We start from the raw sequence: 18,605 nt of genomic DNA, 5'->3' as shown, positions 1-18,605 counted from the left end.
GCTATCCAATTAATCCGACACCCCTGTTCTTTCTTCGGGATTGGCTCGGGGTAGCAGAGTTTGAGATGTACATAACAGTCAGCTGTTTGGGTTTGCAGTCTGTCACCTCCCAGTACAATGTGTGTGTGTAACGCAGCAGCCTGGATGTGCCGCTGCGTGTGTGTAAGTGTCACCTTACATCATGTACCTGTGTGGGGAGAGTGTGTTAGCTTCCCTCTGCCAGGCAGTACTGTGGTCTCGGCGAGGCTGTGAGAATGCAGAGAGGGAGAGCTTGGAGCTCTCTCTGAACTGCTCCAACGCTAGTGGTCAGCACCATTGACGTCAATAGGGAGACGCAGATGTGGGGCTCGGATTTCCGCAAAGCAGCGAAAGAGAATCTACTCAGAGACACAGCTACAGAGAGAGAGAACGACACAGGCACAGGGCTATAGAGAGAGACAGCAAAACAGAGCTCTACACAGAGAGACAGCAAAACAGGGAGAGACAGCTTTACACAGAGAGCTTTGCAGAGTAAAACAGACCAGCTCTATAGGGAGAGAGAGATCTGCAGAAAGAGAGACAGCTCTACAGGGAGAGGGAGAGCAAAATAGACAGCTCTACAGAGAGAGAGAGGGGTCTCAAACCAGAGGGTCGCTATAGTTTCAGCAAATCACAGCCATGTCTGGAAGGAGTACGGGTTGAAGCGAGTACCAAGTTGACTCCTTCGCAACTATCGGGAGCTCCTGGGTCTGAATGTAAAAGCGGAGAGAGAGGGTGAGCTGCCGAGAGCGGAAGGAGCAGCGCTGAGCACCGCACTGCAGGTGAGTTGAGTCCTCATGTCGTTGCTGCTTCCACACAGGCAGCCCGGAGTTTGTTTGTATGAAGTTGCAGAGCAGCATGAAGAAGCAGAAACTGCCCACCCCCGTGTGGAAATATCACCACCCCCACCCCCCCGGTCAGGTTTCCGGAATGCTTTGAGTAGATGTTTTGTGAAAAGTTAGTTGCCTCTTCAATGCAGAAAGGGGTGGGTTATTGAGGGAGCCGCTTGCGGATTTAAATCATTGAACTGAAAGAGTATAAACAGATTGTAGAGATAAGGCAGAGAGTTGTGCAGCAGAGGAGGGCTTTAAACATGTCACAGGGCTCCGCACAAACATCTTGACATTTGCTGCATTCTCTCTAGGTCCTGGGGAAGTGGAGTGAGTCTCCAGCCTCTCTCTCTCACACACACTCCTGCCTATTTCCCTCCATCTTCACGGATGATCAGGAAGGCTTGTGCGGAATAAGGAGCAGCATCGAGAAACATGGCAGGGCAGAGATCCTGCTGCGACGGCAAGATCGCCGGGCTGTACGACCTGGACAAGACTCTGGGGAAGGGGCACTACGCCGTGGTGAAGTTAGCCCGACACGTCTTCACCGGGGAGAAAGTGGCCGTCAAAGTGATCGACAAAACCAAGCTGGACAAGTCCGCCACCGGGCACCTCCTGCAGGAGGTGCGCTGCATGAAGCTGGTGCAGCACCCCAATGTGGTCAGGCTGTACGAGGTGATCGACACCCAGACCAAGCTCTACCTGATCCTGGAGCTGGGGGACGGCGGCGACATGTTCGACTACATCATGAACCACGAGAGGGGTCTCTCCGAGGACCAAGCCAAGACCTACTTTGCCCAGATCGTGCACGCCATCTCCTACTGCCACAAGTTGCATGTGGTGCATCGGGACCTGAAGCCGGAGAACGTGGTCTTCTTCAAGGAGCAAGGGGTAGTCAAACTGACCGACTTCGGCTTTAGTAACCGCTTCCAGCCCGGCAAGATGCTGACCACAAGCTGTGGCTCGCTGGCTTACTCCGCCCCGGAGATCTTACTGGGAGATGAATATGATGCCCCTGCAGTGGGTGAGTACACTCGCACCTACACACACACACATACACATATCCCTGTGCGCGCACACCCCCCGCAACATACACATACACCCCCCCCCCCCCCCGCCCCGTACATGCAGACCACTCCCCTCCCGTCCTACATGCACACACAGACACAAACACACCTGGCAATGTCACTGGCCCCCATGTCAAAATGCACCCTTTAGCCTGGAAATCCGCATTTTATTCCGGAAATGTTTTTAAATTCCCCCCCCCCCAGGAAAGGGTACAGTAGCTTGCCAAAACCAGTTAACCATCAGTGTACAAGCTGTGTACACCGCAGTCACTGGGTGATAGGACCTCTTAAAGCAGGACACTAGCTGGAGAATGCAGAGCCCAGATTTGTTCAGTGAGCATTCCTTTAATGACACACACACAGGAATGTAGAAATATGAATGGGAAGCCTGCTGCCAATCTTCGTCAGCCAATCAAGAGCCAATCCTTTGTAGTAAAATGGGAAGTTGGATGAAAATTCTGAATTGCTGGGCATTCGTTCAATGTGGCCTGGTTAGCATTGGAGTGAAGATGGGGGGGGCTTGTGGGTACAAGGTGGGCTGGTTAGTATTGGAGTGAAGATTGGGGGGATAGGGTTCCTGTCCCCTGATCCAGTGTTTGATCAGCAAACCTCCAAGCTGCAGTCCATCACATTTAAAGGGACACTCTCTTGGGGGAGTGCTTCATGAAGCTTTTTGCTCCATTTTACACACATAATTGACACGAAAGTAATATCAGTATTTCTATCGTCTTCACCCTTCACCAGATAGCCCACTTTTCACAAAGCTCTTTTAAAAAGTGCCAGTGGCTATTTTGACAGATTTGCACCAAGGACGATGAGCCCTTTGACAAATGGACAATGAGTGTAACCCAGTCATGATTTGTACACAAGCAGCACTTTAAGGGATAAGTGAAGAGAATCCTGGATGATTCCTCTTGCCTCTCATGTATAAGTAAACCTTTTCAATGATGACCGTCAGGAGTTGTGCTGGTGCTCATTTGCAGACCTTTACTGAGACTCAGCACAGAATCACATAGTGCTTAAGGAGGTCACTTGGCCCATCATTCCTGTGCCAGAGAGGGTGATCCAATTAGTCCCACTCTCTGCTCTCTCCAGACTTAAAATATTGTAAATGGATTGACCAGCTGTAGCAATACATAGGCTACTGATGCAAGGACACTGATTATGATAACTTATTCAAAGAGATTGATAAAGGTATACTTCTGTGCTATATGTAAGGGATAATCACCTGATTTTTCCCACTTAGATTTGGAAGGTGCTGTATTATTATGCATTTCTTTAATATCATAGCACAATTGATAAACGGCAAGATAAATTTCTTCTTTAGCGTAATGTCCAAAACAAATAATATGGAGTGACAGTCTGCAGCTGGAGATTGCAGGTTTCTTTTCACACTGAGCAGCATTACATATGCTTTCATGCAGTGCATTCATAAAGTGCAAACAAAATGACCTCTGCCTTGACACTGATGGGCTATGTGCATGCAGAAAGACCATGGTGTGAAACAATCACATTCGGGGGTAAGTTAAGTGTGCCTATCTGAGGTTGAGATTAAGACACAAGGTGGGGAGGAGAGAAGAAAAGTAGAGGAGGGAGCTTTACTTCACCATCCTAGATCTGCCACTGGGAATACTGAATTCTTGTTCTCTGCAGTGCCAGAACTAGGAAAGTAGACACCTCACGTAGCCTGAACATTCCATAGTTTGAACACAAAATCTACCAAAAAGCCAAAATTCATAACAAGATGGACGAACTGCCTTGTCAGCCTTTGCTCTTGGCATCCTGCTTGGGAACACAGCATGAGCTCCATCCCATGATTCCATGTGCCAGGCTCCAACTGTTTAAATGACCCTGAGTGGCTGAGTCATTTCTCTAAAAGAGCATCGTTCTTAATAAGGATTTTCTGTAGGTTTGTCAGATTGTTATATTCAAACATCTTAAAACATGGGCATGCATGTGAGTAAATACAAGGTTATATTTCTGATAAGCTGGAAGGATATTAAATAGCAGCAGGATGTCAGCCAGGGAGATTTTGTTCCTGCCCCCAGATTCTGGACATGAATTGCAGTAGTTACCAGGAAGAGGGACAATCTGTTTTGATGTCCAAGTTTGCTTGAACCAGTATTGATAAAATTACATAAAATAATTGTGAACTTATTAATAACATTGCAGTAAAATCATTGTGGATTTTATTAATAATATTGCAGTAAAATATTGTGAACTTTATTAATAACATTACAATAAAATCGTTGTGAATTTATTAACATTACATTAAAATCAATGTGAACTTATTAATAACATAAAACCATTGTGAACTTATTAATAATTGTGAACTTGTTAACATTACATTAAATATTTATGAATTTAATAACATTACAGTAAAGTCATTGAACTTAATAACATTACAGTAAAATCTTTGTGAGCTTATTTACATAAAAATATACTTAATGGAAATTGCTCTTTACACACAGAAATTATAAAGTTTTAATTGCTCAAGCAGAAAATGATTGAAATACTCAGCAGTTTAGACAGCATCCGTGGAGTTAACCTTTGAGGTTCAATAACCTTTTGGTGCAACATTAGTCTTCAACCTGAAATATTAGCACTGCCTCTCTGTCCATAAGGGCCTCCCAGGCTTTTAAGGATTCCTTTGGCTTTATTTCAGGTTTCCAGCATCTCCAGTATTTTGTTTTTGTCTTCTTAAATATGTGCTAGATTTTACAAGCCTTTTAAGTGAACATGCAATTAGACTTTAAGGTCCATTCATTTTCTGCATGCAGTCAAAATCAATTATGTTGAAATGTTTGTGAGTTGTTATAGTTCCTTAGGCATTTATCATTAACTGAACAGAGTTGGTTTAGCATAGGGAAGGGGAGTTTAACACAGGCCCATAATAGAACAATATGCTGACACTGTCCCACTGTCTCATGGAGACAAATTAAGTAAATGCTCCGTTGTTGAACTGAGGACTTGGTGAGCTCAAATCATAGCTGTTGAATTTCACTACGCCTCCTGCTGTAGCTGTACAGCCTATATATTTGGCATGGGTTTTCTCCTCTCCTTTTAGTTTAGAATTCCAGTTTATGGATGTATAAACATAACCTTGAGCTCATCCAAAACTTCACTACCCACATCCTAACCTGCACTGAGTACCACTCACTCACCCATCCTTCCTGTGCTCACTGACATGCATTGGCTCTCAAATTTGAAATTCTCAGTCTTGTGTTCAAATTGGTCCATGGCTGTGCCTCTCTCGCTCTCTGTAACTTCTTACAACCTTCCAATTCTTTTGTGCATTGCAACTACTTTTGTTCCACTGTTGATAGTTGGATCTTAAGCTGTGTAGGTCCGAAGTTGTAACGCCCTCTCCACAAACCTATCCAGCGCTCCCTCCTGCTTTAAGAAATTCTGTGATACCTACCTCTTTGACAAAGCTTTTGGTCTCCAGTCCTAATGCCTCCTTTTATGAATTGGTATCAGATTCTATTTTTGTCTGATTATGCTTCTGTCAAGCAGCTTGTGACATTTTACCATATTAAAGGAGTTATTTAAATGCTGGTTATTGGTGTTGCGATCAGAAACACAGCGACATTGTTTTACAAGCTGTGCTGCATTTGCATGGAAGCAGATCTGCCCAAATTCAGTAGACTCATTTCTTACTGGAAACAACGGGCAGTTATGTAATGAGCAAGCTGGCCTGGAGCCAGATTGTGGCAAAGCCTGACTTGCAGTAGCTGAAAGTCTCTGTCCTGCTTTGTGCTGGATGCATAGTAATGATAACCATCCAATTACTTCCTGAAGCTACTTCAATGTGACCTCCATCTTTCTGTGCTAATGCTGAAATGCTTCTCAGCTCTGTTCTTCTTTGCACAGCCAACTTATCGATCATCAGATGCAGTTCTCGGTTCCATATAACAAAGGCAGCTCAATTATAAATCAGTTCTTTTGCAAAAGAATTGCCTTTTTCCTAGTCAACCAGTTTGGATACGATCTGGTTTCTTTACACTTTGCTTTGACGTTTCTCATCTTCTAGCTTTGCTTTTGGTTTGTCTTGAAGCACTATGAGGTGCGATGTTGTAGTTCCTCTAATTCACTTTCCTTACTATTGATTAGATGAATCGTAGAATCCCCACAGTGCAGAAGAGACCATTCAGCCCACAAAGTCCGCACCGACTCTCTGACCCAGTTTTTTATCCAATCCCTCTTCCCTGCCCTATCCCTATAACCACGCACATTTACCATGGCTAATTCATTTAACCTACATATCCAGGGCCACTAAGGGGCAATTTAGCATAGCCAATCCACCTAACCTGCACATCTTTGGAGTGTGGGAGGAAACCAGAATACCTAGAGGAAACCCACACAGACAGTCACCCAAGACCAGAATTGAACCCAGATCCTTGGCGCTGTGAGGCTGCAGAGCTAACCATTCAGCCACTGTGCCGCCTGTGGGCATATGGAGGTCAGCTTTGACTTTTAGCTTTGTTGAAATGATTTCTGATATGAATTTGAAAGGAGACCATGAAACATACAACCCACAGAAAAATGCCAGCAAATAAAAAAGTCAGCTTTGTTTTCTCCCAGACCCTGCTCTCTTCCTGATCCCAGCCAGCCCACTTTGGAGAAACCAGTTTGCTTCCCATTTCCTCTTCCCTCAACTGTTAGGAGGGAAGTTCAAGTCAGAAACATAATCATACACCAAAACTGTGGTTGCACAGCCTCCCAGGTATTTGTTTCAGTGAGGGTCTAAGTTGGATGTCTTCATTTTCTCTTGCACACAAGTGGGTGGCACGGTAGCACTGTGGTTAGCGCTGCTGCTTCACAGCTCCAGGGATTTGGGTTTGATTCCCAGCTCGGGTCACTGTCTGTGTGGAGTTTGCACATTCTCCTCATGTCTGTGTGGGTTTCCTACGGGTGCTCCGGTTTCCTCCACAGCCCAAAGATGCGTGGGTTAGGTTGATTGGCTGTGCTAAAATTACCCCTTAGTGCCCTAAGATGCTTAGGTTAGAGGGATTAATGGGTAATAATGTGGAGGGATATGGGGGTAGAGCCTGGGTGGGATGGTGGTCGGTGCAGACTCGATGGGCCAAAGGGCCTCCTTCTGCACTGTAGGGTTCTATGATTCTATGATAGCTAATACTGGGTAAGAAAGAAAGAAACCCTTAAAAAGATCAAATGTTATCTTGTTTTTTTCCTGTTGCAGTTAACTCTTAACAACATACAGGCAACTTTACTTACTGTCATAGTCCAAGAGGCAGGCGGAGCTGCCTTACTATAGTGTAGCGTCCAGCTGAGCTTCAGAGTGAGTGACACTTCAAAACAGAAAGCAGGAAATAAATGACTAAGTGGTGAATGTGTGTACAATAGCTGTAGTGTGGTCGCATGTCACTCATACCACCCATGCTATGCACTTTAATTAGCCCATCAGCAGTGGCAATTCTCAGAGGTGATTGTTTGACAATAGTAACTACATTCTTGTCTGCCTCACCCTAGAGTAGAGTGTTGTAAGCTTCTTTAGAAAGACTTGCATTTATATAGTGCCTTTCACAACTTCAGAATGCCCGTGAGCTCTTACAGCTAATGAAGTTCTTTAAAGTGTCCTTGCTATTGCAACCAGGCAGTGGTTAGAATATGGAACTTGCTCCCTGGAGGAGCGTTTGAGGCGTGGACGCATTTGCCAATTAAAATTTATGCATTTAAGAAGAAACAATGTGAAGGAGAAAGAAATAGAAGAATATTCTGATTAGATGAAGTAGGGTGAGAAGAAGCTCGTGTGACAAAAGCCAGTTGGCCACTCGTCTGTTTCTGTACCATACATTCCATGTAAAACATGCAACAGATAATGTGCAGCCCCTGTGTCTACTTGAGTGTGTAAACATTTAATGTACGGTATTGGTTTAAAGGGCAGTGTTGCCATGTTGGAGCAATTTCTGCTTAAGTCTTCTGACTGAACTGCATCAGCATATATTTTGAGAAAGCAGGGGATCAGGTTATTGCTGAGTAAGTGTAGCTTGTTAACACCGTTGATAACTTTGTGGTGCTGAGCCACAGAAGAAGCACCAAAGTAATGGTGCTGTGCTGCATTAGTCTGATATCAGCCAAAATGACAAAAGGGGCTGATGTAATTAGACCCCAGTATCTCTGTACTAGGTCTGAATAAGTCTGAGCTCCTGCCCCGATCACTATCCAATGACACCTGCTAGAAAGTTAACATGGGACATCAATCAAATTGGCCTCTGCTGCCAAAAGCTGATAGTTGAGCAGTAATTGACATGATGACTAAGGAAATTTGGCATGTCAGCTCCGACTCTCGCCAACTTTTACGGATGCAGCATAGAAAGCACTCTTTCTGGTTGCATCACAGCTTGGTATTTCAGTGCTCTGCCCAAGACCGCAAAAACTACAAAAGGTCGTGAATGTAGCCCAATCAATCACACAAACCAGCCTCCCATCCATTGGCTCCGTCTACACTTCCTGCTGCCTCGGCAAAGCAGCCAGCATAATTAAGGACCCCATGCACCCTAGACATTCTCCCTTCCACCTTCTTCCATCAGGAAAAAGATACAAAAGTCTGAGGTCACGTACTAACTGACTCAAGAGTACCCTCTTCCCTGCTGCCATTAGACTTTTGAATGGACCTACCTTGTATTAAGTTGATCTTTCTCTGCAACCTAGCTATGACGGTAACACTATGTTCCGCAGTCTCTTGTTTCCTTCTCTATGAATGGTATGCTTCGTATAGTGTGCAAGAAACAATACTTTTCATTGTATGCTAATACACGTGACAATAATAAATCAAATCAAAAGTGCAAGGCCGCACATAATGGAAAACCAGGGGCAATCACCGCATTTGTGACAGGACAGTGCAGGCAGATCCTATCCTGGCTTTTCAATGGGAATTAGATAAGCAGCTGTAGGGTAAACATTTACAGGGCTGATGGGAAAGGGGAGTGAGTGACTTGTTGTAGAGTTAGTATGGGATTGATGGGCTGAATGGTTAACAGCGCAGAAGCAGACCAATCTACGTATGATTCCATGGGAGGTAGGATGGTTCAGGGAAAGGACGTTTTGTGCCAATTCCTAATTGAACCAGGGAAGGATTGCAAATCTACTGCAATATTTTGACTTGTACTCTTCTCCCTCCCCCCAAATATTTGACAATCTCAATATCTTTTTCCCTTCAGGTAAATTATATGAAAATTGCGCCCTGCCTGTAGGCATTGGTATTCTGTATAATCAGCTGTTTTTTTTAAAATCACCATTTCATTGCACCTCATTTTGCTAAGTTTCCATATCACTCTTCACTGGATGTAAATCCACACTTTGGAACAAATCGTCCCTAAATTGGAAATTCCTTCTGGTTCACGAGAATGGTTGGTGTGGGGGACTGAAACTGCCTCATTGGTGCTACAGGGTTACCAAGAAGTCAGATTATGAGTCTGAGGTGAGGCAAAAGTTTTTTTTGCTCAACTGCGTTGTTCAGGGAAACTGTGATGTTTCTGTGAGCTGTAAATGAATCAATGATTCCACTGTGCTGAATGACCCTTGTTGCTCTTGTACGCTGATGGACACTGAGAGTTGTCCTTCGAACCCTGACTAATGAAACAGTGCTTTGATAGAGAGGCTAGAGGGTTATTAAACATTTACAATGTTTAGGACAGTGGTTGAGGCATCTCTCCGCTTGTCTAAGGAACGGACTATAGTTTTGGCAGTTGGGGGCATCTTAATTCATTGACCTGCAGATATGTGGAGGCAGTGATTTCTCTGCTCAGCTTTTGGTTGAGTTTGTGTTGACCCCCCCCACCCACGATACAATGTTTGTGCAGAAAAAGCTAAAAATATTCAAACAGATGTCATTTTTAACTACCAGCGGAACTAAGACACTATCCAGCTGGCTTCTTCTCTTATCTATGTTTAACCACATTTTAATTTTTAACAATTTCCCCTTTAGTTCATGATGCATTTCCACAGTTTTGCTACCTGAGAGCATTGGCCCGTTTAAAACCACAGTGCTCCACAGAACGTAAAGTGATCCCTTGCTGTTGGTATGTAAAGGTGGGGAGGAGGCTGTGCACTCGGTTAGGTGAACCAGTAAAACCGAGATGTCACAATTGCTGGGATGGTTGACATTCATTGTTGCGTGCATCTAATTATGTGCAATAATTCATCATTAGGCTTGTCAGAAATTATCAGCTACTCCAATGGAGTTATAAATGATTTGTGACATTTCAGATCTCCAGTAGCAGAGACTGAGCGATGAATTTGTCGAGATATTTTGGAGATAAAGCCCACAGGCTGGCATGACTGGATTGTTTTCCGGCTATTGCTCCTTTAAACACTTAACGTTGTTTTAAAATTTGTATTAAAAAATGTTCAGCATTTTGGAGCAACAAGATTGCTATCTATCAGTACGCGCTATCAAAGGGCTTGAGCAGTTGTTATGTGCTTGTATGCAAGAGACTGGCAAACTTGTTTTTAAGAAAAGGTATATCTGTGATGAATACATTTTTTTGACTTCCCTCTTCCTACGCCTCCTCGGGTCAGCTCTATTGAAAAGGAGTGTTGGCCAGTTCAGTCAGAGGGCTGCTCTGTTGAAACTTGTCTTTCCCGACTGATTAATCTCCAGGATTAGACAAACCTTCAACCAGCATTTTACTCTCAAACTTAGCTCCTTGGAGTATCCTGGGTGAGAAAGCTCCTTAAAACTTATTTATTAGTGTCACTAGGCTACATTAACATTGCAATGAAGTCACTGTGAAAATCTCCTAGTCGCCACATGCTGGAGCCTGTTCCGGTGCACTGAGGGAGAATTTAGCATGGCCAATGCACCTAAGGAGCGTGTTTTTCCTCAGTCAGCATAGGAGAGAATTCTGAACTCAATGAAGTATTAAAATAGGATTTGACACTATCTATATCTGTGGCGTTTCACATCTTGAGCACCACAGACAACTGTCCACTTAACAGCAGTCCCCATGAAACCTAAAAAATGTTCAACTCAAAACAATTATCTGGCAGCAGGAAGGAGTTTGTTACTTAGTGCCACTAGAGTGGGAATATGACCAAATTTGGGCAAGGAGTTTCCAAAAGCACCACACACAACCTCCCACTTACAGCAATCCCCACAAAATCTAGAAATGTTCAATTCACAATTGCAGGCAGGAGTTTGGTGCAGTAGAGTAGGAATATGACCAAATGTGGGCGAGGGGTTTCCAAAATGTGAGATGGATAATATGCTGGGCATTTCATAACATTAATTGCACTGTGGAAGGGCTGGGCAAATGTGTGAAATGTGGCTTTGCAAGCAAATAATCAAAACAATACATAAGTACTGTCAGTAATGAATAATAACCTTGTTATGTCTGGATCATATCGCTCTCACTCATGAGATCTAAACAAGTGCAAAGAATTCCTAACAGTGAAGAGTTTTCAGATCACTGTTTTACTCCACCAGCATCCCCTTTCTTTACTCATTAGTGAGGGGTGGTTGCAGGGAGCATCATTGCACTAACCTTCTGGGAAGAGGTCACAGATCCTATGCCCAGCATGGCTCGACGATGCCCAGTATTTGCAGCATAATGTGCAAACATCGCGGGTTTGAGCAATGAGCTTTGCTTTTTTGCTTTACCTGCTATGGTTTTGGCAAACCCAGCTGAGGCCACGACTGCTGTCACAATCAGCAAAAGGTGAAGCGGCATCTGGAAAGACGTTGTGGCTTATCTGCAATAATCGCTTTCCCTTGACATTTGGAAGCAGTCCAATAGCAGAATGATTGTAGTCAGGCAGGCTTCTATCTGGTATTCCAAAATCAAATGGAGGAGAAGCCAGTGTCAAATTTATTGAGCATGGGGCTTCAGTGTGAGGTAATATTATAGGCTGGATGATATTTACACAAACCCTGGTTGCCTGAAGAATCTTGTATAGCTCCCTAACTACTGCATTTAGTATCCTGACTTTTCAATTTCAGCATTTGAATGAACTGTTACAGTATTTGTTCCACTGTTCGACCTGAATCAGGACCAGGACCCTTCATTTTGAGGGTATTGCCTAGTGCCCAATATTGAATTTTTTTTTAAATTCATTCGTGGGACATGGGTGTCGCTGGCTGGCCAGCATTCATTGCCATCCCTACTTGCTCTTGGAGGGCAATTGAGAGTCAGTCACATTGCTGTGGGTCTGGAGTCGCATGTAGGCCAGACCGGGTAAGCATGGCAGATTTCCTTCCCTAAAGCACGAGGGATTTTGGCAGCACTGTGCCATTTAATCTCTCTCTGTGGATTTGGGGTCCCTTGTTCTACAGCTAGGATTGTTGGACCATTTTGAGATATTCTCCAAGTCCCACTTCATTCTGCTGAAATGTGAACTGTCAGAAGCTGACAAATGATAAAAAGCATGGAAGACGTTTTTCTTTATTATAAGAAGTAGAAGATTGACATTGCGACAGTGTAAAGCTCCTGCTTGGTCACTTGGGTGGCCCAGGAGACTAAAAGATGCTTTTCTCCACTTGAGGCCTAGTTCAGTTGCTGATAACTAGTCTCTGATAGGAACTATCTCAAACCCCCAATTCTTACTTTTCTGCGTGCCCTATTGCCGTTTGTTTCAGGTGGTGATTTTTGTTTGTTTTATTCATTCATGGGATGTGGGCATCATTGGCTAGGCCAGCATTTTTATTGTTCATCCCCAATTACCCTTGGGTGGCATGGACAAGTTGGGCCGAAGGGCCTGTTTCCATGCTGTAAACCTCTATGAGAAGGTAATGGTGAGCCACCTGTTGAACTGCTGCTATCCATGTGGTATAGGTGCACCCACGGTGCTGTTAGGAAGGGAGTTCCAGGATTCTGACCCAGCAACAGTGAGGGAACGGTGCATTGTTTTCAAGTCAAGGTACTATGCAGACTTAGATATCCATTGATGACATCTTTGAGCTTATGTTGTGGTTCAGGGGGTGCTGTTGACCTGAACAGCTGTTCAAAAGCCACCATTTTATTTTGCAGCTATCTCACAACTGTGAGTCAGTTTGACAAAACTTGCAATAGTTGCTTTGATCCAGTCAGACATTCCAACTGTTAGTGTGACTCAGATCACTTATTCTGCTGGCGGCAGTTGTCCCATAACCTTAAACCGTGCCGGATGTCTGACCTCCTGACCTCTCTCTGCCCCCCCTGCATGTATATGCAATACCAGGCTGCCACTCGGATGTGTATCTGATTACGGACACTTCCTGCTGAACAGGTTAAGAACAGCATAGCAGGTGTTCAAAGGACTGTGCTACTTAGGGCACTGCATCTTGTCACCCAGACGCTGAAAATCCCTCAAATGAGTCTCCAGTGGTTGTGGACTGGACAGTTAGAGACTTAGCTGTATCTGATGTGAATTTAGTTGGATATGAGATAGCATGCAGCTGTCTTTAGTTGTTGCTTTGGATTGAACCTTGGCAATCCAGGCCCTCCTCTCTGTGCAGCCCGCTCTGCTAATCAGTTTCACACACACAGGTCGGAGTTTATATTTTAAGTACAACTTTTCTTTTCAAGAGCAAACTTTGAATTGCCACAATAGGAGTAGAATAAGTGATACTGTGTTTCTCTTGGTGAATTAGGTCAAAGCTTAGGCTGAAGAGGATTCTCTCCAGAAGACTCACACAATGATATTCCTGACCCCAAACACAATAGGATCATTGTGTCACACCATGCGAGTTCAGGGATTTGACATTAAATGTGCATTGGCATTGACCACTGGGAGAAGAATAATTTAGTGAGGACTCACTGCCTTCCCATTGCAATCCCCACCCACCAACTGCAGTTTCCAAGTCTCCCACATCCACCCCAGTCTCCTGAAGGTGGTGATTCCTGGTGGGATGTATTTCCAAGGGTAGACGTGTAGTACCTTATCCCAGTTGGTCTTCATTGCACATGAGATTTAGTAGCAGCCATGGCACATTCTCTTAAGTCGGAAGATTGTGACCTCAAGTCCCACTCCAGAGACCTGAACACCTATGTTTTTTTATCCATTTGTGGGACGTGGGCATTGCTGGCTGGCCAATATTTATTTGCCCTTGTTCAGAGGGCAGTTGAGAATTCACCACATTGCTGTGGCTCAGGAATCACATGTAGGCCAGACTAGGTAAGGGCGGCAGATTTCCTTCCCTAAAGGACATTAGCGAACCAGGTGGGTATTTTTGACAATGGTTTCTTGGTCAGTAGTAGATTCTTTTATTGAATTCAGATTCCACTATCAGCCATGGTGGGAATCAACCCAGGTCCCCAGAACAGTAGCTGAGTTTCTAGATTAATGATTTAGCGATAATGACACTAGGCTATTGCTTCCCCATGAGGTGGGTATTGTTGGTTAACAATAAGCTTAGCTACTTGTTGTCCGCCTCACAAGCCAGGGATTCTGAGCCCTGCCATAATTTTCTAGTTGTTGCTGAGCTGAGAGTAGGTTGAAGCTTTGCCTGGTGGATATGTTGTTATGAATATTATACTGTCATTGGATATGATTCTGTTTGAGTTCCACAGGTGGCTATGTGTTCCTATATCATCTCATCTTAGTCACATCAAATAGAGATAAATGGTGCCTTACAGTTTAATACAAGAAGCTCATAGTGATTGGATGTCAGCTCACAAATATGACAGGTAACTTTTGCCAAAATCCCTTGTTTATTCTCTATAACAAAGCTCTGGAGTCCAATAAAGCTCTGTCTATTTATAATCTGTGTCACTGCCAGCTTCTTCTTGTATAATGAACAATCTGCTCGTGACATAGGCCCTTATTGTACCTCCCAGCCTTACTGCAGCTGTCCCTGACATGCTTCTCTGTGGTACTTTTAACCAATTGGGTCATGTTTCCCTGATTGTGACAGAGGGGTCTTTGTAAAATTACCTGGCCACCATTGTTTTCTCACATAGGTCAATCTTGGTGTCCTGCTGATTGTTGGGTAAATACTCCTTTGTCAAATCAAGGCCACGGGTATCGATTGGTGTTGGACTCCTGTTTTCCCCCCTTGTGAATGAACACAGTTGTAGCACTGTGTACAGAGAATTGATATCTGTGTGTGTGCCAGTTAGCTGATTGCTTCTGCCAGTCTGGCCAGTTACAGTGGTGACAGCATGTTATAAAATGTCCCCTTCTCACCATGTGTGGAAAGTTTAGATTGTAACGAAAGACATCTATAATTTGTATTTATTTATTTTTATTCAAACCACCTCCTTGAACCATTACACTCTGTGTTGTTAAAGTATTCTAAAAGTGTTGTTGCTTAGGGAGTTCCAAGATTTGGACCGAGCAGTGTTGAAGGAATGGTAATATATTTCCAAGTCAGGATGGTGTGCAACTTGGAGGTGGTGGTGTTCCCATACATTTGCTGCCCTTTTCTTCTAGGCAGTAGAGGTCAGAGATTAAGAGGTGCTTTTGAAGAAGCCTTGGCAGGTTGCTTCAGTGCACCTTGTAGATAACACACACTTCTTCCATTGTGCACTGATGACAGAGGCAATCATAGTGCAAAGTCATGGATAGAATGTTAATCGAGCGAATAGCATGTCCTAGGTGATGTCAGTCTTGTGTATTGATGAACCTGCAGTTGTCCTGACAAGTGTTCCCCGTCATACTATTGACTTGTGCCATGTAGATGGTACAAGAGCTTTGGGAAGTCAAGGGATAAGTCACTTGCCACAGGATACCCAGCTTCAGACCTGCATTTGTGACCACAATCCACTGTTGCTTTCCCGGTTAAGTCTCTGGTCATTGGTAACCCCCCAGGATGTCGATGGTGGGGGGAATTCAATGTTGAATGTAGAGAGGCGGTTGTTCACTGCCTCAGGACCTTCCAGATCAGTTTACAGCTGATTAAACACCTTTAAAAATGTAGCTGTTGTTACAACATAGGGAGCGTGGCAACCAATTTGTGCACAGCGACATACACAGACAGCAGTGAACAAATGACTGGATAATCTATTTTTGGTTTTGTGTTTGAGGAATAAATACTGGCCAGAACACAGACGAGAACTCCTTTGCCCCTCTTCACAAAGTTCAAAGAGATTGTTTGCACCCAATTATGATATTGGAAAGGGCTTTGGTTTAGGGTCTTGTGGAAGACAGCATTTCCAAAAGAATAGCACGACTTCTGTATGGTACTGCAATGGCTGTTTCGATCAACTGCTCAAGCCTTTGGGATGGGACTTGATGTTTCCGCCTGGCTTACAGGTTAGATTGCCACTACTGAATCCAGGCTGACCATCTTGAATCTAAAATGGAGCAGTGAAAACACGGCAAACTGTACGTAGATGTACATTCATGTACCCCTATGCAAATGAACACAAGCGTTTTCAGGTCTGTAACATCTGAATGACAGCAAACGCCTTGACCTTTATTATTAGCCTGTAATGCACCATCTTTTTTAACAATTAAGGTCCATGTTGCAGAAAGCAGCTTACTTTTCAAGTTTCCAGCCTCCTTCACTATCTTGACATTTACTTTTCATTTTATTTTTAAATGTTTCTCTCAAGGAATCATTAGATAATACGAGTTATATCCTTGGTACCCAAAGGATAACAATTTTGTTTTTAGTTTAGTGTGCATTTAAATGACTATAAGATTAGTGGTTTTTAACATGCATTATCTGTGACCTCAAGTGTATTGAATTTGTTCCATCTCTGTATTATTTATATCTTTGGCAGTGGAAAGCCTGTCTTTGTAATACTCCTAATAACTGTGTGTCACGTGACCCTGTAATACTGACGAAAATTCTAAGGTTCAGCTTCAATACTAGCTGTAAGGAACAGTGAATTTGTGCCTATGTGGGGAATCGGTGAGCATTAGCAATGGAGTTGAATGTTACTGTGCACGTGAACTCTTGGCAAAGGTAAATTTTGGGTGAGGCCAGAATGAACAGGAGATTGGGATCATTTTACTGTAGCAGCCTGACTGTAATCCCTAGCTTGGTAACCCAAGCTGTCTCCATTTTGCTCCTTTGTTGAAATGTGTGGGAGTCTCGGTCTTAATCTGAGCCATTGCAATCGGACCAGAAATGCTTCGACAACATTCACGTGTGACTGTTTGCTCCAGGTTTGTATGTGTGAACCTGTCGGAGTTTAACCTAGCCGGCGTGAGGATCAAGCACTACTGAACATGAGACAGTGACACGATGGTTAGCACTGGTTGGACCCGGGTTCAATTCTGGCCTTGGGTGCCTGTGTGTGTGGAGTCTGCACATTTTCCCCATGTTTGTGTGGGTTTCTTCCAGGTGCTTCGATTTCCGCCCACATTCCAGAGATGTGCAGGTTAGGTGGATTGGCCTTGGTAAATTGCCCTTAGTGTCCCAAGGTGTGTAGGTCAGGGCTGTTAGCAGGGTTGTGGAGATAAGGCAGGGGTGTGGGCCTGGGTAAGATGCTCTGTCAGTGAGTGAGTACAGATTCAATGGGCTGAATGGCTTCCTTCTGCATTTTTGGGATTCTATAATCCTATGATACCGTCGGCACCACGCAGTCTTATGTGGGATCAGTTGTCGTATTGTAACTAAACCCCAATCAATGTCCAAGTAATTTGGTTGAATCAATTGTTTAAACAAATGTTTCCAACAAGATTGGAACGATCACTTGTCCGATGCTTCCTTTCAGATGTCTATCTATTGAAATGTCTGGCCATAACTTCCTAACGTAGACCTGCCATCCCATAAATCAGGAATTTTTCCAATATTATTAATGTTATCCCTGCCCAACTGTTGTGTTTCTTGTCTGGTTTTGGATGTGACAGGCTTGTTAATCCCGGTGTGCCTCCCGGCGCCTGGCCCGCGGCTGGTGCGCCTCCCGGCGCCTGGGCCGCTCTATTGAGAGCAGTGAATGTTATGGGTTGAAGGTTGAAGCAGGGCGAAGTGACAAAAATATGTTGCAAAGCCTCAACCTTGGAAATATGAAGGAAGCAAAGGCCACCATTAAAAGGATGAGAAAAAAACATGAAATTAAAGTGCACCTTTCATGATCGCAAGGCAGTCCAAAATGCTTTACAATGTAGTGATTTTTGAAGTATAGTCACTATTGTAATGCAAGAAACATGACAGCCCATTCCGGATAGCTTGGGCCTATTCGTAGCAGTGAGGTAATGGCCTGGTGATCAATCTAAATGGCGTTAGTTCAGGAATAGATCCTGTACACCAGGAGAACTCTTGCTCTTCAAATACTACCATATGGGATTCTTTATGCCCATCTGAAGGGGCCTTGGTTTAATATCTAAAGGGCACCTCTCTCAGTACAATGCTGGAGTATTGGCTTCGATTTGTGCTCAAGTCTTTGGAGCTGAGGAACTAGTAACTTTAGGGAGTAGCTTTTTGCTATTACTTATAAATGTGATACAATACTTGAGGTTACACAAGGCCCATGAGGCCTTTAATAGAATGGTATTGCAGCAGTGTAGGCTTGGGTTGGGTAAATGTTTTATGCAGAATTATGCACTGTACAGATTATCTAAGTAGTTTGCTTGAATATGTGAGGCTTTGAGAAGACAAAGTAACATTGAGTTTACAGTATCCCATTCTGTTTCGGACGCTGTTTCTGTTGGTGCGTGAATTGAATTCTGCTGCGCAACATAAAAAGAATAACAGTGTTGCCTTTTGAAAGTCATGACAATCAATTTACCTTCTGGCCTCCAGATCTTTCCTCTCAGACAGTGCAATGATTGTCCTCGGATGATATAAAGTGGTGAT

The 18,605-nt window shown here is 43.8% G+C and overlaps 1 protein-coding gene across 1 annotated transcript in view; it reads left to right on the top strand.

The window, feature by feature from the left end:
- The first annotated feature begins 200 nt into the window (after nucleotides 1-200).
- Nucleotides 201-18,605, top strand: part of snrkb (SNF related kinase b) — a 117,960-nt gene continuing 99,555 nt past the window's right edge. The window contains exons 1-2 of the mRNA XM_080187127.1: nucleotides 201-800; nucleotides 1,163-1,872. Coding sequence (XP_080043253.1) covers nucleotides 1,284-1,872 — 589 coding nt within the window. The 5' untranslated portion in view covers nucleotides 201-800; nucleotides 1,163-1,283. The remainder of the gene's footprint in view (nucleotides 801-1,162; nucleotides 1,873-18,605) is intronic.

Source organism: Carcharhinus amblyrhynchos, chromosome 4 (assembly GCF_965287045.1).
Source record: "Carcharhinus amblyrhynchos chromosome 4, sCarAmb.v2.hapA, whole genome shotgun sequence".
Classification (NCBI taxonomy): domain Eukaryota; kingdom Metazoa; phylum Chordata; class Chondrichthyes; order Carcharhiniformes; family Carcharhinidae; genus Carcharhinus; species Carcharhinus amblyrhynchos.
This window is presented reverse-complemented; position numbering and strand designations above follow the sequence as displayed.